Source organism: Thamnophis elegans, chromosome 3 (assembly GCF_009769535.1).
Source record: "Thamnophis elegans isolate rThaEle1 chromosome 3, rThaEle1.pri, whole genome shotgun sequence".
In the NCBI taxonomy this organism is placed as follows: domain Eukaryota; kingdom Metazoa; phylum Chordata; class Lepidosauria; order Squamata; family Colubridae; genus Thamnophis; species Thamnophis elegans.
In genome coordinates, this window is record NC_045543.1 from 38403478 (window position 1) to 38425409 (window position 21932).

The window sequence follows — 21932 nt, forward strand, 5'->3', positions numbered from 1 at the left end:
GTTGGAAAGGATCTCACAAGTCTTCTAGGCCAGAGGTCCCGAATCCTTAGTCAGTGTCCTGGTATGAGGCCGGGGTCCATTGGGAACCGGGCCATCCAAGCGGCAGTTGAGCAAGCGTGCAAAGCTCCATTTGTGCAAGCAGCGGGTACACATCTGAAACCATTCCCTCTCCCTGCCTGCTGCTGCTACTGCCAGTCCGCAGAGTTGGAAAAATTAGGGACCAGTGTTCTAGTCCAGGGGTGTCAGACTCAATTTCATTGAGGGCTGCATCAGGCTTGTGGTTGACCTGGGGGGGAAGTGGCTGGAGTGGGCTGATGTAGACCTCCGTGAGTACTCACTTCCTCCTATGTGCATGCCTAAGTGGGCAGGACCAAGATGGTGCCACAGATCTAAGGCTGGTTGTGGTCCAGCCCGGCTTTAATTTACACTTAATGCCCCTACTTTTTTGGGTTGCAGTGGTGAATAGGGATGCTTACCTCTAGGGCATAATATTGAGGTGGGTGGTGCTTATGGAGTTCCCATATTGCTGGATTTTTCTTCCCCAAACTCCCTCTGAATTGCCACTATTAGACATCATTGTGACATTTCTGTATTAGGCCCAAGTAATTTCCATCTTCTCTTAGCTATGGTGCAGAAGAGGATAAATAGGTTCTCATATACGTAAATGTGGAAGAATCGGGAAGATTCATTGTTCCTGAAAAACAGAAATTATCTTTCCTTACTTTATGCCAGATGTTGCCCACTATTCCAAGGAGTCCATTTGAGATTGACTCATATAAACTCATGTGGCTGGAGCATCCAATATTTTATCTTTTTCCAAATTAACCTGTTTTTACCATCTGGTTACGACAAAATGTCTTATTTTTTTTGTGGCATTTAGATTGCTCTTGATGTGCTCTTAAAGTGTACAATGTTTTCCTTCATGAACCAGCAACTGTCTTTATTTCTTTCTGGTTGTACAGAAAGCAGACCTGAAGGGTGGCCCATAAAACCTTAAGTATGTGTACCTCCTATCAAGAAGAGATTGGTAACTGCCCGAATAACCTGCTTGGAAAGACATTTTAAACTTCCAACTTTCCTCCAGTAATGAAAAGATATAACCCAAAGAAACATGGACTTCTTCTTTGGTTTATTTTGGGAATTTTAGAACCGAATGTGCAAGAGGGAAATCTTTCAGAGCCAAATTGTTCTCATTCCCATCCTTATAAGGATATTTACAAAAAAAGTGACCATATCTGCTAATGCCAAAATTTGATCATATCACTGACAAATGTCAGTGGCCTGGTCTCAGAGCATTAAATATTACATTCTAGAACTATATGACATCTGTGGGCTATGCGTCATCCACCCACGACTTAAGCCAGCTCTTCTTGACAAGCAGGGCTCCCTTTTCAGTGTCTGTCATGAAAGCAAAGGTGAATGATCTATCATCTGATCTGGTTCTTAAAATGAGCTATATTTAATTAATTTGATTTAGATGCCATTTGACTCCAAATTTCTCTGAGGTTCATAGTATAAGAACAATAAAATATAATGTGCATGATAAAAAACAATCAATGAAGAAAAATAAAAATTAAGGATTATCTTATATGTGTCAAGGTTCTAAGTAATACCCCCAACAAAGGAAGATTCCGAGGCTAGGCATTCCTCAAAATTCCATTTTATTAGAGATGTAATATTGGCACATCTGGGAAAACCTGAATTTGAAAGCTTCCCGGTTTTCCCCACCCAAAAGAAAATTAAAGTCTCTGTCCCAGCACCCACAGGTCCATCACATGCTTCTTTGTTTGAAACCTAGTCCAGTTTCAGTACTTGGAAGAGATAACTCCAAAATACTTAAACCACATTTCTTTTCACAGAGTTGCATTTGGAAACTGCAGTGGTCTGGTTGTCGTAGATTTTATGCAGAAGACTAAACTGCTGAGCATAGGAAGCTTTGACCTCTACGGATCGAGTGATCCCTATCAGCTCCACCTTCATTCTCCTCGCAGAAGCAAGCAGTTTAGTGCAGGTAGCAAATACAGTGAAAATTAATTTGAATAACATTTCATTTTATGCTCTGCAATTTTGGAAATGTCTGTGTTTAGAAAATATATGTTGACTAGTTAGGAAAATATATAAAGAACAAGGCTATATGAAAGATTCTAGCAGGTGATTAGCTAAATACTAATAAGAGTAAGATTGCATGATTGTGACAATTTGGTTGGGTACGGCTTAAAATCTTGCTTATCTTGCTAATAAAAATAAAAATAGCTCTTGCTGGATTAAAATGAAGACTTGGTTTATATTCTGATTCCACAATAGAAAATTAAATGCGTATAGTCTTTCCATCCTAAGCCATAATTCAGCAAATGATATATTACAGTTTTGAAACAGAACCACATAAAACACATACTCCCAAGATAAGCCTAATATTGTTTCATAAACACACAAACATACACAGATAAACATTCATGAGACTTATCAAAATTTAGGGAAAGAATAAAAACTTCGCTTCCTCACTGTTTGCCTTTTCAAACATGTTAGGTGTGACTGCTAGGCACAGAACAGTTACAGAATACAGAATAACAGAGTTGGAAGGGACCTTGTAGGTCATCTAGTCCAACCCCCTGCTCAGTAGGAGAACTTATACCAATTCTACTTGTCCATAAAAAAAAAAAGATTGTAATGCTACAGAACTAAAGGAAGCCATTCTTAAACAACAGCTAATAAGGATAAGCTGCTATTAATTTTTCCTTCATTTTGGCAAAAGAGAGATTATTTTTTTTTAATAATCTTTAAAAATGATTTCTGTTTGCCACATAGTTGCATGGCATTTGCTATATGTTCTAAAATAGGACTGAAACATAGAAAGAAGGGAAGCAGAGGCACCATTAGCTGGAGAAAGAAGCCCATTGTATACTCTTATCCTGCTGTTCTTAAATTGATTCTCTTTTTCCTTGTCAGCCCTTTGAGGTAGGTGAGATTAGGAAACCAGTCACCCAGAATATTAGGATATAGTAACAGAATATTGGAAATCTGTCAAAGACCTTCTCTACATCACCTTATCTATCTGTCTGTCTGTCTGTCTATCTATATATATATAAGCCAAATACCACTCACACATTATCACGAAATCTCCAGAATCGTAAAGCCTACAAGCTTGAAATTTGGCATGTATGTTCCTCTTGGCTTTTTAGTGCTTGCTAAGAAAGGATTTTTTTGAAATGACCCATCAGATCATTAGTATTTCTTATACAGTAATTAGCATGTTCTGATGCTAAGGAGTTCTACTCCCCCTCCCTACCTGAAAAGAACTCTGATCCAACTACCAGTTGCTTCACATTCTATTACCTCAGTTCAAACTGGCAGATGTTCCACTCCTTCACTCAGGAGCGGTCTGGGGCTCCTTACAGTAATAAATGTCGGTACTTCACCAAAATATCTACGCCTTCCACCTATGGAACTGATTCAGGAATCAAGGTTGCAAGAGTGATATTCCCTTATGCGTTTCAATCACTAACCACCACTGAGCCAATGGATTGAACCAGAGTGAATCGGATTTCTCCTGCATTGCCCAATCACATAGTTTCATTGCGAAGCACAGATATCCAGCTAATACCTAATATAATCAAGGTGCAGCTGTGTTGTGTTTCTTTCTCACACTTTATAATTTTCTAGGACTTAGATATATTTTCTGTAATGGCTTGACATTGGCCCTGCCCAGTTTCTCTGAGTAAAACATTCCATCAAATTTCCTAAGCTTTTTTTCACCCAAGAACTAGGAGTTTTTATCATTTCTATTTGTCTAATGGACTAGGGCAGGCTTAGTGTATGAACTATTAATGGTTCCATTTTATGTTACACTAATCTGGAATATATTTGAACACCATCATGGAGAATTTACTTCTGGAAAACCATTGGAACATCTCTGAAATGGAAAACGAGCAGAACGTTCCAGAAATCCTTGGAACATCCACCTTTGCAAATAAGTGTGCAAACATATGTGTGGCAAAAACTTGCCTTAATAATGCCCTTGAAGTACAGGGAGGATTGCAGAGGAGTCGGTGTTCTTATGGGGTCCATGCAGTGTCAGACTTTAACCCCCTCTTGAACTGGGCCTGGAAGACATCTAGCAGCTATTGAAAGTGTTTCAGCTGGAGAACAATGTGAAACTTTAGATTCTTTATCCTTTGCCATCATGATGCCACATCCTAGTCTAGCTTCAATGTCTGGACCGTCTGCAAGAGACATCCCATGAAAAGCATATTGCAATAATTTATTCTTGAGGTTACTGATCCATGAACTATTGAAACAGATCTCTCTCCTCCAGATAAAGATCCACATGACAAAGCTGAAGCTGATGAAAAGCCCTTCTTCCTACCAATGTTATAGGATTGCCCTGAGAAACTCCATCTAGAAGAGGCATATCTCCTTTTTCAGCCCCTGGAATCAATAATAGTTACATTTTGTCTGAATTGAGGTTCAGCTTACATCCAGTTTTTTTAAGGTTTGGAGAGTAGCATAGGTCATGGACACAGCAAATCCTGAGCTTGCAGAAAAAGAGAACTCTACCTAAGTGGTATCTACCTATTGGTGATATCTTCATCCAAACCTATCCATTGTTCTTCTCAGTGGCCCCGTATGGAAGACCAGACCTTGGGAGACTGCCTAGCTTGTTCTAATCTAAGTAATCAAGAAGAGGTTTCTCACTATCAATAGCAAACAGTCTCCAAGCCCATTGATTTCCTAACGATAGATCTGCAGAATTCTGTGAATGGTTACAGTCTTTTCTCATCAGTGAGGAAGAGATGCTCCCACTTTCCTCAGTCAAAGCTCAATGATTCAACATAAGTCATTCCTGGATGTAAAATTATATTCTGGTTCTTTGTTTCTTGAAATCTTGGCCATGTACAGGTATCTATTAAATTTGGTACCAGGCTGCTAAATAATATTAGTATTGTTTCCACCTTTTCTATAGAACAGTAAATCCTTGCATTTTTTTTCCATTTAAAAGGTTCCTTCCTGAGTATGTATGTGACAAAATCTATTACTACAGTAGTCCAACCTCTGCTGTCTCAGAGACAAGAAGCCTTTATGAGTTCCGCATGCTGCTTTCTATTATTTATTTCAAAAAATGTCATTTTACTCTATAGTCCCAGTCCATTGAATTGTATCCAGTGATTGAATTCCAGATAGCAAAATAGCATTTGTTGTCAGAATACAATTGAACAATTCCATAACTACTTAAATCTGTTCTTGTGAGTTGCAGATCGCCCAGAGTAAAATGTCAATATATATGTTCAGACTTGTAAGATTCTGTAATAGATGTTCTAATAAAAGTCGCTTTAGGTCTGCATTGTGTCCGCTTTTTACTTTGGTCTACCTTATAGGGCCAACATCAATATTGCAAGTCCAAATGTGCTTCCTTCTTTTCCTCTTTTATCTTCATGTGAATTGGGTGGTGAGAAACGGAGAAGTTTTTGCAAATCACTTTCTTGCCTTGGGATCAAATTTTGTCTATCTGATTTTTGCCCTGGTCCTGGACCTTCCCTCTGTCTATCAAGCCATCTTATTTATTCACTACAGAATGGAATGGAAAAGAACAAAAAGAGGTCTCTTGAGGAAAAGTCTGCTTATATAATGTTGATTGCAATAATTATTAATATATTCTAATTTAATGTTATAATAGGTGTCACAGAGGTACCGGATGGTCCACTTCCAATGGAGCTGGAGCGGTGCAGGTCCCCCACAGCTTCAGGTAATTATTATTTGGGGCCTAGTTGGCTTTAGATTTAGCATCTCAGAATTTCAATTTGAACTTGCTGCCTTAGAAACATGAAATCAAGTCAGAATATGATGAATTACAAATAGTTCCTTAGAAATAGTTTTCATTTTGGACTCATGTATAAAACTTGCAGATTTGTTTACCATCATGTCTCTCAAAATGTTTTAAACCCATTCCCTCCTCTACCAACAGAACTAAATCATCAGCTCATGTCTAACCTATTGGGAATTGGATTATATTAGTTCCTGAGGTGTTGTGTCCTGGCCAGCAGATGGTGCTGTGTAAGTCGCCTCTGATTGGCCAGGACATGCTTGCCAGCTGGTGGGAGAAACTGGGGTTTCTCATTGGTTCCCTGTCTGACAGCTCCAAGTATAAATAGCTGTCAGACAGGGGTTTGCTGTCTTTTGCCTGTTCCAGTTCTGTTAATAAAAGTTCCTGTTGTTGCTAACCGGTCTCCTCAGTCTGTGTCCCTCAGAATTTAAAACTGGCAACAAGGACTGGAGAACCGGATCCTTACTGCGTGCCTCCCATGGCTGCTGCTACTGTGTTTTTGTCGTTCCGGCCGGAGGCTGAATCATGGGATGCATTCATGGAACACTTTGAATGTTTTCTGTTGGCCCATGACTTAACCGATCTGTCTATTGACAGAAAGCGCGGCATTTTCCTCCATTACTGTGGACCGGAGATGTTCGCTACAGCTCAGGCTCTCTCGTCGCCCACCCCGGTCTATTCAATGTCATGGGACCTGCTACTCTCATGGCTGAAGACCCACTACAAGCCCGCACCCTCGCGTTTCGTGCAGCACCAATTCTTCCGACGCTGTGTCCAGAAGGAAGTACAATCCATCAGCCACTATGTGGCTGCCCTACGGGCTATGGCCATTAACTGTGAATTTTCTGACCTGGACGAGGCCCTCCTAGAGCAGTTTATATAGGGCCTCAGAGACGTCCACCTGCATCGCCGCATTCTCTCCCGCTTTGAACTTACGCTAAAGATCACTGTGGATGACGCTCGTGCCTACGAAATGGCTGACCAGTCCACTCCTGATCTCCGCCATTTCTCTCAGCCATCAGCTCCTCAGATTCCTGCCTCCTCTGCCTACTGCCAGCAGGCCTCGGACGTGTTCCAGTCCGAACTGGACCTGGCTATCGACTGCCTTCAGTCGCTCTCTCCTAAGGATGGCCGTTCCTGCCTTAGCTGCGGTGGCCGGCATGCCCGATCTACTTGCCGTTTCTGCGCCGCCGTCTGCCAAAAGTGCAGCAAGAAGGGCCATTTAGCATCTGTCTGCAAATCCGCCCTGCCTGACCAGCGCCTGTCCAGCCTGCCTACTGCTGCCTAACGCCCTCTGGCCCCTCTTGCGGGCCGCCGCCAAAATTGCCTCTCCCTCGGGGACGCTGGCGACGCGTGCCCTGAATGGCTGGTTGACTCGGCCTCTTCTTCCTCTCTGGGGGGTCGGGGTAAGATCCACCTCCGCCTCCTCTTGGAAGGCCGTCCCTGTTCCATGGAGTTGGACACTGGCTCCGCGAGGTCCATTATGTCCTGGGACTCCTTACGCACTCTTCTGCCTCACTGCCGCAAGCACCAGCTGGCTCCTGCTAACTGCCGCTTAAGGGACTATCAGGGGAACCCCATTACGTTGCTGGGCTGCGACCATTTCCTTGTCTCCTATGGCGATTTCCAGGCTCACCTTCCCCTCTTGATTGTTAAAAGCCCTTTAGCCTCCCTTCTAGGATTAGACTGGTTCCGGGCCTCACCCCATATTTTGACGATGTCCTGATCGCCGCTGCTGACAGGTCAGGGCTCGTCAAAGTACTGCAGACGGTCTTGCAGCACTTCCACATCGCTGGCCTCTGCTTAAAGGCCTCTAAATGCCATCTAGGGGTCCCTGCCGTTCCCTTCCTGGGCTACTGGATTGACCAGGCCGGCATTCATCCAGCCCCCTCGAAGGTGGACGCTATTCTAGTTGCCCCGACCCCTACTAATAAGGTTGAGGTGCAGGCCTTCTTAGGCCTCCTCAACTTCTACTCTGCCTTCATCCCCCATAAGGCCTCTCTTGAGGAGCTGCTCCACCGGCTGCTGGACAGCTCCGCTCCCTGGGTTTGGACAAGCTGCGAAACACATGCGCTCGCAGCTGTCAAACACTCCTAAACCACCACCACCCGTCCTGGCCTAATATGATGAACGCCTTCCCTTGCTCCTTGCCTGTGATGCCTCCCCTTTTGGTGTCGGGGCTGTGCTGAGCCACGCCTACCCTGACGGGTCGGAGGCTCCCCTTGCCTTCTACTCCCACACCTTATCCAAGACTGAGCGAAATTACAGCCAGTTGGATAAGGAGGCGCTGGCTGCCGTTGCAGGGGTGAAGCGGTTCCATCATTACCTCTATGGCCGTCCATTTACTATATTCACAGACCACAAGCCCCTCTTGGGGATCCTTGCGGGCGACCGGCCTACCCCTCCTATCATTTCCCTCAGGATGTCTCGGTGGGCTGAATTCTTGGCGGCCTATTCCTACACCCTTGTCCAAAAGCCCGGCCGCCATATGGGTTATGCGGATGCCTTAAGCCGCTGCCCCTTGCCCACCTTACTCACTGCCCCTGCCCCTACGGAGTCCATCTGTCTTATCGAGGACCTTCACCTGCCTATGTCAGCCTCTGACATTGCGCAGGCCTCCCTATCCGACCCGGTCATCCCCTCTGTCATTGACGCCGTCCGCCGGGGCTGGCCTGCCAGCTCTGCGGAGGCTCCCCTTCTTCCTTACTTCCGCCGCCGGACAGAACTTTCTGTTCTCCAGGGCTGCCTGCTATGGGGCAACTGTGTGGTCATCCCTAGCACACTCCACCACGCTGTCCTCACCCGCCTCCATGAAGGGCACCCTGGCATAGTCTGCATGAAAAGCCTAGGGCGAGGCTATGTCTGGTGGCCCTCCATGGATGCGGACATCACGGCTTGGGTGCAAGTCTGTTCGGCTTGTCAGAATGTGCGACCAGCGCCTCCCGCCACTCCGCATAGGGACTGGGACCTTCCCAAGGCCACGTGGAGCCGACTTCATCTTGACTTTCTGGGTCCCTTTGATGGTCTCACCCTTTTCATTGTTGTGGATGCCTGGTCCAAGTGGGTTCAGCTCTTCCCCATGAGGAGCACAACCTCTGGGGCCACCATCCGGGTTTTAGGTTCCCTTTTTACCACCCATGGCCTGCCAGATGTTCTGGTTTCCGATAACGGACCCCAGTTCACATCCACTGAGTTTCCACACTATCTGTCTAGCTTAGGGATTCACCATGCCCCTGTGGCCCCATTCCACCCTGCGGGGAACGGCCTGGCGGAGTGCGCTGTTCGCTCCACCAAAGAGGCTCTCAATCGCATGGCTCCACTGCCCTGGTCTACCCGGCTCTCTACCTACCTCCGTTCGCAACACACCATCCCCTGCCCCTTATCTGGAAAGTCCCCTGCCAAGCTCCTCATGGGCAGGAAACTCCATACCATCTTAGACCGCCTGCACCCCCACTAAACCCCTTCTGCCTTTTCCCAACCTACCCCCCCAGGCTTTTCTGGTGGGTGAGGGGGTGTTCGCCCAGAATTTTGCAGGCGACCTGCAGTGGCTGCCTGGAATCATTACAGATATAACCGGGCCCTGTTCCTACAGGGTCCTCCTCGGCGATGGGAGACATTGGCAGAGGCATGTAGACCAGCTCCGCCGGCGAGTTACGGAGGGTCCCATGAACCATCTGGCAGTTCCAGAAACAACAGGCCCTACCAACGCCACTTGCCAGCCCAACCAACAAAAATACTCTACCTCCGAGTCCGCGCTGCCCGCCACATTCTCGCCGGGACACTTACCGTTACAAACTGGCCCACTGACCAGGGTGGGCCCTCCAGTGTTGCTTGTGCGGCCAATCCAGCGGAGCGGCGAACCCAGCGCTCCTCCTTCAGCGGCGGCCACACCTTTAATGAGACGATCGCAGCGCATGCGCAGACGCCCCGAGTACCTTCGCGACTACGTGTGCTCAGTCCAGGGGAAAGGGGTGTATTGTCCTGGCCAGCAGATGGCGCTGTGTAAGTCGCCTCTGATTGGCCAGGACGTGCCTGCCAGCTGGCGGGAGAAACCAGGGTTTCTCATTGGTTTCCCATCTGACAGCTCCAAGTATAAATAGCTGTCAGACGGGGGTTTGCTGTCTTTTGCCTGTTCCAGTTCTGTTAATAAAACTTCCTGTTGTTGCTGACCAGTCTCCTCAGTCTGTGTCCTTCAGAACTTAAAATGAGGGAGATGTGAAAGAGCGCACACGAAAACTGGTTTAATAAGGCAAATCATTCATAAGGAAACACATGTGAAGTCAGTCACCCACATACCATGAGACAAAGGCAAAAGAGATGTAGAGCACAGGACATAGAAAGGGTGGGGTCAACTTCTGACCTCTATTTTCTGAAAGTTTTCTTAGACTGAGCCGTGGTGACGCAGTGGTTAGAGTGCAGTACTGCAGGCTACTTCTGCTGACTGCCGGCTGCCTGCAATTTGGCAGTTCGAATCTCACAAGGCTCAAGGTTGACTCAGCCTTCCATCCTTCCGAGATGGGTAAAGTGAGGACCCAGATTGTTGGGGGCAATATGCTGACTCTGTAAGCTGCTTAGAGAGGGCTGTAAAGCACTGTAAAGCGGTATATAAGTCTAAGTGCTATTGCTATTGCTAGACATGCAAATATGTAAGCAGGGCAATCTATTCTTTGTGCCAAGACATTTGTATTAGCTTTTTACTAAAATTAATCTTACTTTTATCTTCCTGGAGCCATTTATAAAGATAGAAAGGCATAATTACTGGGAATTGCAAGAATAGACAAAATTAAGTTTTTCTTTGCCTGAATGTTATTCCCATAATTCTGCTTTAAAGAGTAATTTATCTCTCTTTTTCAAACAAACAGTTGATGTGAGGGGTCATGCTGGAGCAGGGACCGTGAAATGGAGAACAGAGTTTTAATTTTTTCTGCCTTCCACAGGGCTGACTGTAGCCAGGCTTTATTATGCCCATGTAGTTTGCAATAAGAGGAAATTTCCAGTGCAATATGTTGTATTGAGTGGACTAGCTTCAAATGCCAGTCTACCCAGTTTAAAATGAGAAGTGTACACAGTTGGGCCAATCTCCAAGGAGCATTATGAAAATAAATAGTTAAAACCAATATGATTTGATATTTTGGGTAAGAGTTATTGGAAATTAGAAATTAGAAATAAAGGCATTGTGCCTTTAAAATGTTGGATATATTTCGTGGTTTCCATCTATAAATGTAAACAGATACCTTTTTTCATAATTAAAATTGTTTTTCTCTCATCCCCATTGCAACCCTGTGGTTTTCTAGTCTGGTCTTACATTTTGAGGACAAGTTAGGGGAATTGGAGAATCATTCACTTCTACTTCTCTATTTAGCATAGTCAGCTTCTGGTCTACTGTCTATTTTCTTCTCCGTTTGTTCAACCTTTGTTTCTACTTTTTGGATTTTTTGTTCATTTTTCGTTATCTCGCTTTGTATTTTCGCAATTTTAACATCCATTCTTCTAATCTCATCTTTCACTTCTCCCATCTCTATTTTGAGTTCTTCATGATGTTTCCTGATCTCTTCATGATTTTTTGAAATTGTTTCTTGTGTTTTCATCATTGTTTCCTGTATCATTATTAACGTTTCCTGCATGCATTGGAGATTCGTTTCTGAGCTCGCTTTATCAATGCCTAATGCACTTTCAATTGTCTGTTGCTTTGAGGGTGAGGATGTTGTGGATGCCGGGTTGGATGCTGCCTTCTTATTCATTTTGCTAATCGCTGTTGTACTTGTCATTTTTATCTTCTGTACAATTTCCCCCCCACAATATCATATATTTCTCCCCACCTACTCCTTCTCCCCTCTTACCAACTCTTTCAATCTTTTCCCTCTTCCGTATACAGTTCAATCCAACAACTTAATTTCTATATACCAAAATTTTCATGCAAATAAATCAATATCTATCTTAATCTGTATATATAAATCAATATGTATGACTATCTATATTATCTATATTATGTAAGATATTACTACATATATCTACCACATAACTAAAGAACAACCAAACTAAAGTTAATATTCCTTACCTACATCCTAATCAATATTCTACTATATTTTTTTATTCACACTATATTTTTTGTTCACACAATAGTCTCCTAGGTGATCCCGTGGGAGGAGTCATTGATGGGATATTCTCAGACCCCATTTACCTTGAGACTGAGGTTAAATTCAGGCCACTCCCCTCTGCCTCACTTCCTGGCTCCCAGTTAATCTCAGTCTTTTGGCCTAATAGGAGACTTTTTTCTTGGCTTCCGATTCCCTCCCTGGGACATCGAGCGTTGGTATGTCCCATCAAAGACTCCTCCCACGGGATCACCTAGGAGACTTTCAGTTGGTCTTACCTGAACTGCAAGTCTCTAGGTTCACATGGGAGGAGTCACTTCCCATCCCAATTGGGCGCTGACGCCGGAAGTACCTGAGCGTTCTTGTTGTATTAGGTCGGTTCGGTTCTTGACTGGTTTGGTTGTTGTTCTTGTGTTCCATTTGCTGTTCCTTACCATTCCTACCAGATTCCTCTTATACCATTGACCTTCGATTAAACTAGAGACCTGCAGTCCAGGTAAGACCAACTGACATTCACACAGTATACAATATATTTAAACTAACACACTCTTAAATTGATTAATCTTATAACCTCACTTTAATAGGTTCAAACTATCACCCCCCCTTAAATATTTTCTTAAAATATGCAATATATTTAAACTAATAAATTCTTAATTTTAATTCTTATATAATATTATTTCATTTGTTAATAATGATAATAATTTCAAAATATCACCAATAGTTCATATATTATATACCATTTATACTCTCTCTTCCAAATACAACATAGTTCAGTCCAATTCATCAATATTTTATCTCACCACGATTCAGTTTACATTTATATTTCTTCTTTCAATATTCTCTTCCAAATTTTTTTTTTTTTAAAAATCCGATTCAGAAATCACAAAGTTACTCTTGTCAATTTTTCAGTAGATTGCATCAGTCAGTTTATCCAGGTTTGTTACTCAGTTCTTATTTCTCTTTTCACTAGATGGTGCTGTTACTCCTCCATCAGAACTTCGATCTTTGCTTTTTCTATGTCTGACTTTAACTCAAATTGTCCAAATATGCTTCTCTCACCGTCTTCACTGTTGTCACTGTCTCATCTGGCTCCAATTCTACTTACTGTCCAAATCGCTCCAATGATTCTCTCTTCCACTCTTTTATTCCGTTCTCAAGCTGTTCTGAGCCATTCTACTGCCATTCTACTGCTACAGGAAATCGTGTGCTTTTCTCTCCTTATCACCGCCTATCTTGAGCTGTTTCCAGCTCGATTCAGAGCTTTGAAGTTCTAGCTCAAAGAGTTTTTAATAAGGTTTATACCATTTTAGTTGTTTTTAGATGTTATCACCGATACTGTTGTGCTGTTATATTCTCTCCCTCATTTGCGGCTGTCACAACTCAGAATCGGCTATGGACGCCGATTTCTTCTCTGATGATTCCAAGGAGTTTCTCTCGTCCGGTAGGGAGGTTGCTTGTCTCCTCACCATCACCCAAACTTTCCCTCTCCCCTGTTGATCCCTCCAGGTTCAACTTCGTCCTTTTACAGGATCTTCATCACAGAAACTCAAGCGAAGCTAGTGGAGCCACCATTCCCTCGCCTGCTCTGCTGTGACATCACCTCTGTGAAGTTTTTATTCACTTTTCTAAGTGCCTCAGAAAATGTTGAAGTTATAATCCATTGGACATGCAGTATAATTCAGGAGTTGGAACATTAATCACATACTGTGGTCTTATCCTATTATTGTGGTTTGGGCTGCCATCAACAGGATTGTTAATGATTCTGTACCAATTGTAGCTTCTGAATATTTTTCAAGGGTAGACCCATGTAGTGTGTGTCTAACCAAATAATGACCAGGGAATCAGGCATGCAGGGCCTATATAATTTACAAAATCTTCTATATAAAAAAATGCACTGGATCTTCAATTTTGAACAAAAATGTGGTATTCATCAAAGAGAAATATTAATATAGATTTTATTACTGGCAATAGATTGAATAAAGTTGTTCTCTTTCTTAATTAAAAAGATATTATATAAAATGTTTTGTAAAATTCTACAATATAATGCCTACCTTTTCTAGTTTTGGTAGAATATAGAAAACAAATAACAATAAACAGACAAATGTTCATTTTCTTAAATGACAATATTTAAAAAATGTGTATAAAGCATAAGTTGAGAAGAAATTGTCAAATAACTGCAGCAATAAAGGTAACCTCTTTTTGATCTTAATGAAAATTCTAATGTAATCTCATGACAGATTCTGTAAATGGACACTGTACAAATCCAACTTCCCTAACTTGCAGTTCTGGAAAACGGCTGTCCAGTGCAGATGTTTCCAAAGTCAGTCGTCGTGTTTCTGGGAAGCCTCCATTTAGGAAAGCACAGTCCGCTGCTTGCCTGGAGATCTCTTTGCCCGTCACAATGGAAGGCGAGTTTCCATTTACTGTAGATATTTCTGTTTTCATCTTTCAAAAAAAAAATTACAATCTATTCATGAATTAACTCTAAAGCAATTAATCATGGACAGAATTAAAAATTGAAAGTCTGTGAGAAGTCCTGCTTAATGTCCAGCTGATCTAACAAACAGAATCACAGATTGCCTTGAGAGAGGAAGAGGTGGTCATAGAATATACATTTCTTTTAACTGGATAATAGCAAGACCATAACTTGTCTTGGTAAATAGCAACTTCATATATTAATCTGTCTTACTTTCCTTCAACAGAAAACAGAGAGAATTCATTCAGCCCTTCTCGAAGTTCTAGCATCTGCAGTATTGACAAAGAATCTAAGGAAACAATCACAGCTTTAAATTTCATGGAATCATTTTCACGGAAAAATGACACATCTTTGTCTCCTTGCCTCTGGGTTGGAACAGGTCTGGGTGTAGTCTTGACTCTTTCCCTTCATCTTCCCACTGTCGATGAATTAAGGCAAACAGAGCCAGTAACAGTTTCACTCAGTGGTAAGAATTTCAGATTGTTATTGTTGCTGAAATATGCCAATTAACACAAAGTGTTAGATTATGTTTTTCTGTGCTCTTGCCTTGGGGCAATTGAAACAGAAAGGAAGATCACTAGGATACCTCTGCTAACTCCGGGATTGCCTATATGTATACAACAGAGTTTGTATATGTCTGTGCATATCTACATGTGTATGTGTAAAGCAGTGTTTTTCAACCACTGTGCCGCGGCAAACTGAAAATAACACAAGCCTATTTCATGAATGAAGACAAATATACATGTCCCAAGATAATGTTGCAGGATCCAATTTGGATCAGTCACCAGGACCAGAGGTGCTGTATTCCAAGCTTTTAGACTTGTGCTGGAGCCCATCTTCAGGGAACTTCTCTCTAGCAGAATGTGTGCTGTTCTGTGTGTGATATTTACAGAGCCTGTGGTATGTGGCTTTTTGGACATTGATTGGGGTGTGTTAATGGCTTACTTTTAAGTTGTTAGCTGTCATTTGCTTGTGCTGCACAGTCCTCGCCTTCTAAATACTTGATAGGCTGGTGGTAAATCAACACTCCTGTTGACTGACAAGGGGCCTGTTTCCCAGGCTTCAATCACTTCCCTGACTGTTTTTGTGTCTGCTCATCCAATAATCTTAGTAGCTGCAGAATCGAATTCATTGGTTGCCTTATACTGCAATGAACAAGGACACACAATCAATTTTGCAGCTACTAACATTGTTGGATGAGCAGGCACAAAAACAGCCAGGCAAGTGATTGAAGCCTGAGAAACAAGCCCCTTGTCAGTCAACAGGATTGATTTAACATAAGCCTATCAAGTACTTAGAAGGCAAGGGATGGGCAGCAGAAGCAAACAATGATTAACAACTTAAAAGCCAGCTATCAACACACCCCAATCAACATCTAAAAAGCCACAAACAACAGGCACTATAAATACCACACACAGAACAGTTCACACATTGCTAGAGAGAAGTTCCCTGAGGATGGGCTGCAGTACGAGTCTGAAAGCTCAGAATACCAAACCTCTGGTCCCGGTGACCGACCCAGACTGGATCCTACGAGTCTATTTCTGCAGAGTCTAGTGTAGATTTGCTCTGGAAAGGATAGTTAAAATGGGAGCAGATTGTGTGGGAAGTGAACCAATAATCCATCCTCAGCAGTTTAATGCATATCCTTTTTCTCAGGAAGAAGCAGAAAAGACTAAGAATTCCAATACTTTAGCTGACAAATTTTTATTTGAGCTAGTGGCAGTCATTGTTTTGATATTGGGTTTTTTTTAAAAAAAAGATCCATGCCAGCATTTGGGTACCATAACCAAAGAAACTTTGATATCATTACAAATTCCTCATTTTTAACTTTTATTCAGGTCTCTTTTTTAATTAAAAGAGAATTTTGTATAACTTTAAAAAGCTTCTTTAATGCAGCAATATATCAAAAGTAACTTAGAACATAACATTTTATGTAATGATTAAAACACAGCAGAACTCTGTGCATGAGCCAAGGTGGCGCAGTAGTTAAATGCAGCACTGCAGGCTACTGCTAGATCAGCAGGTCAGCGGTTCAAATCTCACCGGCTCAGGGTTGACTCAGCCTTCCATCCTTCTGAGGTGGGTAAAATGGACCCAGATTGTTGGGGGCAATATGCTGACTCTCTGTAAACCGCTTAGAGAGGCCTGAAAGGCCTATGAAGCGGTATATAAGTCTACTGCTATTGCTATTGCTATTGAAATGTCAGGAAGAAATAAATTTGTACTAGAGAACATAACATTATTTCAGCATTTTTCATCTATAAGGACTATGAGGGGAATATATTAAGACGTTGGGGAGTGGGGATGGAATTCTTTGATCTGATTGAGTACAATATATCTACATTTAGAGGTCTGACCCTGTCTTGAAATCATAATGATATATGTTTGAATGGTATGAGCAGGGAAAAAAAGTATGTGTGTGTCTATGTGTGTGTGTCTGTGTGTGAGAGAAATAGGGAAGGAGTAAGAAATTTTATAACATAGCTAATATGTACTGGAATCAGTATAAGTGGTTTAGAGATTAATAAATCCTATGAATTCTGTTTTATAGGTACAATTTTATCACTAAAGGGAGCAGTGTTAACCTTTGCTTACTTGGACTGCATGGGAACATTAATACATCCTCCCTATGAAGCATGGAGAGATCCAAACGCCACTGAGGATAGCGAAAGAACCAATAAAAGGAAACTTGTCCTTCATTCTTCATGCTCCCAGAACACAGGAGACCACCAGTTTGCCATTATCTGCTCAGAGAAACAAGCCAAAGTATTTTCATTGCCTTCCCAGATATGCCTCTATGTTTACAACATCACAGACACATTATTTTTGCGAGCAGATGCGGTGACCCTCTCTAACAGTGTTTGCTTGGCATGCTTTTGTGCCAATGGGCATATCATGATATTGAGGTACTTGATACCATTTCATGAATGTAAGCTATGTCCCTTTCTTGCCACACACAATCCTTGAGGTGAAGAAGAAAGTGGCACTCTTCGCTAATTGCTGAACAACGAAGTCTGTGAGGTGATGGTAAAGATGGATCCCTCTGAAGGAGGATTCCAAGGAGATTCTGATCATGATAATGTTTTAAGAAAACACACATACAATATACGCACATCAAGAACTCCAAATTCCATGCAGTTTCTTTACTCAAATTCACAAATCACTTTAAAACATAGCTAGGACCATCCAAGTGATTTCTAGGCCTTTTGGGAGAAATTTCCTGTGTTGATCCTGCTAATTTCAACTTCTGATTGCTTACTTGTTAACTTTGGCAATTATCTTCACAGCTCAGATTATTATAGCTAGTGGTCTTCTCCCAAAGAATAGAATAGACGCCTAAGGAAAGCTTCAATCATTCATCTAATCTCTTAACCTGCCTCCAATACCCAGGCAAACATATGATTCAAACTATCAATCCCAGCTATCTATCTTAAGCAGGGCATTAACTCCACATGCATCTCTCAGGCTCAAGAAGTTGGACTATCTATGTCCTTATAGCTACAGAAGTATTTTATAGTATTTAGATCATTCTCGTAGTTGGCAGAGCCTGGCTGAGTCTGAAGTTTCCTTACTCTTTTTAGTGGCTCATAGAAATGACTTTATATGCAAGTTTAATTTACAAGTGCTAGATAATTTAATTTTGCTTTTGTACAGCATTTGGGTACAATATAATCCAGGAATTTTAACAGAGGAGGAATCCCTACCTGCAATTGCCATAGCAATTGATTGGTACATGCATTTTCTAATCTAATCTTGAGGTTTATAACTTAATGTTGATAATTGTATTGCATTTAATATAACTTATTCCCAAATAATTATTCATAGATCTGCAGCCAGTCATTCTGATTATATTTAAATGCATAATTTTGTTTTGTTTGCTGGAATTACAGCTGTGACAATATGGTAGTCAATTTGTACTGCACAGAATATTGTGTTTAAACCTGTTTCTACAGAATCTACCTATTTATTTTCAGTTTACCCAGCCTCCGCTCGCTGCTAGATGTGAATTTCTTGCCTGAAACAGATACAAGGATTGCCCGGACCTTTTGTTTTACCAATGAAGGACAAGCTTTGTATCTTGGTTCTCCAACAGAAGTCCAGCGACTGAACTATAGCCAGGAAATGTTTGACAATCTGCAGGTAGATGTTGAAATATAATGACAAACATAGCTTCTGTGCGGTAAAAGTGCAATGCCAAAAAAACAAATTTGTTTCCCTGAATCCAAAGTGGTTGAGTTGGAGATGATTTGAGAGTCTGAGAATGCAGACAATACTTATGACATGATAGTTTCAGCTCTCTCTCAAAACGAAAGCTCACTGGCTGCCAGGAAGAATGAGAGTCTTAGTGAAATCCTTTTGAGAATAGTGTTCTTTATAGGCAGGATATGATCCCTAGATGATGAACTCAAATCCTCTTGTACCAAGAATTCTTCAGGGGGAGAGAGAGCTTTGGATTATGAATGAATTGATCATTAGAAACAGTCAGATGGGTTGTGACAGGCATGGAGATTGCATGATGACTTGCCTGACTAGAGCAGGGACTGGATATCATAGATTTAAATAATGGCTAGTCCCTGGGATGAGGCAACTTTGGTACCAATGGCATTGTAAAATGTAGTTCAGCCAGACCTGGAAGCCAAATTTAGTTTGTTAATTTGCAGATTGAAATTCAGGATTCCCAGGTAATATTCTCCCAAACACTACCTGTTCTGCTAGCTGGACAGGTGAAGCTCAGGAGTTTCACTCCATGAGTGGAGGTAGGACTAAGACACATTAAGCACTGAGGAGCCTATGGGGTGCTCTTGGAGCTTGGTTGTTTTCTTGTGGACATTTCATTAGGTAACATCATCAATGCTAGAAGGGAGCTGGGTTTGCTCTGTTTATATACAAGTGGCTTACCCTGTCAGTGTTGTTGGGAGTGCTCTTGGTGGTTCCTTGATTGGGATATTGTTTACTGCCTGATTGTTGGTCTAGTATTAATCTTGCTTATCTGGTTGTTGATTGCTGGTGAAGAAGTGTTTTGGTCTTTTTGTTTCCTTTTTAGCTTTTTGATTCTCTTTTGAATAATATATAGATTTGTTTGAATCCTTGGGAGAAGGGCGGCATATAAATCTAATAAATCTCAATCTCTGGCTGGATTGTCCAAATGCCAAGCTTCAAGGAATTCTCTACTATTTTTGGACTTCACTTGGTCTAGAATGCTCATGAGTACCCGGTTGAAACTATGGTGAAGTCTGTCCATGTATTGTGTAATTAAGGAGTCTTCTGACCGCTAGTTGATGTTCACAGATACACTCTGCTAGTCTTCTGTCCTACATAGTGGCTGTTACAATACTTACACTCTATCTTTTAGATGATTCCTGTTTTTATTTCTGGAGCTACTGGGTCTTTCAGTTTGCTTAGGATGTTTTGGAGGGCTTTAGGTATGCTATGATGATGCCATGTAGTTATAATAGTTTATTAGATGTTTCTGAGATATTTCTGAGGTATGGCAATATTATCGTTTTCAAAACTTGTGCTGATTGTCCTGTAGTGTATTGAGTGTCAGTTACTTTTTGATAAAATTGCGTGGGTGTTCATGTTATTGGAATATATATAGATGAAGTGTGACCAACCTTTTGGCTTGCCGTAATGAATGAAGAGGTATTATCTTGGGCTGCATATAAATATATATATACCGTGTTTCCCCCAAAATACGACATGTCCTGATAATAAGGCCATGCCACATTTTTCTGGTGGGCAAAATATAAGCCCTCCCCTGCAAATAAGCCCCCTGGACAACCCCCCACCTCCAACCAGGCAGAGCGCCGCTCACCAACCTAGCAGTATCCCAAAGGTGCCAAGCCGCGGGAACCGGGGGGGGGGGGCAAAGGTGATCGCGTTACTTGGTGCCTTCGGGATACCGCTAGGTTGGTGAGCAGCACTGTGCCCAGCTGAAGAGGGGAGTTGCCAGGCGGTTGCTCTCTTGCGAGCGGGCTCCCAAAGAGCCAGGCACAACAGCCACCCGGCAAACCCCCTTTCCAGCTGGGCACAGCGCCATTCACTGACCTAGGGGTATCACCAAACTGCGTGAGCACCTGTTCACCGCCGCCCAGCTCTCACGGCTTGGCACCTTCAAAATGCTAGTGAATGGCGCTCTGCACAGCTGGAGAAAGGGGTTGTGCAAGCGGCTGTTCCGCTCCTGCTTGCACGCCTCCCAGCTTCACAATGCTCTGGCCCAGATCTCCGCCGCCGCCATCCCAGCATGGCTTTTTTGGCAGCTTCCAAACTGAGTCTTCCGGCAGTGCCCGCTCTGGGTGTATGCTCTATGGTTGTGGGCTGGCTGTTGGGAGAGCATATAACCATAGAGCGTACACCCAGAGTGGCCACTGCCAGAAGACTCGGTTTGGAAGCTGCCAAAAAAGCCATGCTGGGATGGCCGTGGCGGTGGCAACTGCAGCGGAGGTGCCCTGGCTCTGCAGGGAGAGCTGGGCCAGGGCATCGTGAGGCTGGGAGGTGCGCGAGCGGGAGTGGAACAGCGCTTGCACAACCCCCCTCTCCAGCTGTGCAGAGCACCATTCAAAGGCGCCAAGCCGCGGGAGCCGGGTGGCGCCGAACAGGTGCTCATGCGGCTTGGCGATACCCCTAGGTAAGTGAATGGCGCGGTGCCTGGCTGGAAAGGGGGTTTGCCGGGTGGCTGCTCGTGAGAGTGGTCGCTTCATGGCTGTTGTGTTGCGCTGCTGCGACAGTTTGGGAACCACTGGTATAGGGGGATGTGCTGTTGCATACATTCTAGATGTACCCCTGAATGTTAACCATGATCTGTCATGAAATGTAAAGCTTTGTTTCCATACTTGCCAGCAGGGTTCAACATAGTCACATTGATTACTAAAGGTTTAACAAAATAAATAAATAAATAAAATGAGACGGCCATGAAAAAGATTGAAAAGTCAGGGACAGAGTTTGCCTTATATTGCCTGAAAGTTCAACCGTGTATCATATCCCACAGCATAAGAAAACATCTACTAACTCTAGGAAGGAACTTTTCTGACCAAGAAAGGCTTTTGTGTGACCTAATAGAGTTATCCAAAGTATCCTGTGGGAGGAGTCACTGATGGTTAGTCTCACGTCCAATCTGCCCAGAGACTGAGGTTAAAGTTGAGGCCACTCCCCTCTACTTCCTCTGAATGGCTCCAGTTTAATCTCAGTCTCGGCCCGAAAGAGTACTGTTTTTGCTGGCTCTTCGATTATACTTGAAAATATTTTTTATTTTGCCTTTAATTTGTTTCTTTTTTCGTTCTATCTATCTGATTTTTCCCTCCTTCCTCTCCTTGCATTCCCATCTGTGTTTGCTGTGCACGAGCTTGCTTTGTTGCTGTTGTGGGAGCCCTCAACACCGCTGGCAGTTGTAGGAGGGGGCTCTGAGCCGCATGAGGGGGGGTTTGCTGAGAACCGTGACCCCCTTGAGAGACCGCCTTCTGCCAATTACCTCCCTAAATCGACCAATTAGATCGCACAGACTGGGCCTCCTCCGAATTCCATCTGCCAGTCAATGCCGACTGGC

General features: G+C 43.0%; 1 protein-coding gene across 1 annotated transcript in view; it reads left to right on the forward strand.

Annotated features, from left to right (window-relative positions):
• Window positions 1-21932, forward strand: part of STXBP5L (syntaxin binding protein 5 like) — an 82050-nt gene that overhangs the window by 49723 nt on the left and 10395 nt on the right. Inside the window, exons 18-23 of the mRNA XM_032214634.1 lie at window positions 1860-2011; window positions 5672-5740; window positions 14151-14321; window positions 14616-14855; window positions 16941-17295; window positions 18364-18529. Of these exons, the coding sequence (XP_032070525.1) occupies window positions 1860-2011; window positions 5672-5740; window positions 14151-14321; window positions 14616-14855; window positions 16941-17295; window positions 18364-18529 (1153 nt within the window). The remainder of the gene's footprint in view (window positions 1-1859; window positions 2012-5671; window positions 5741-14150; window positions 14322-14615; window positions 14856-16940; window positions 17296-18363; window positions 18530-21932) is intronic.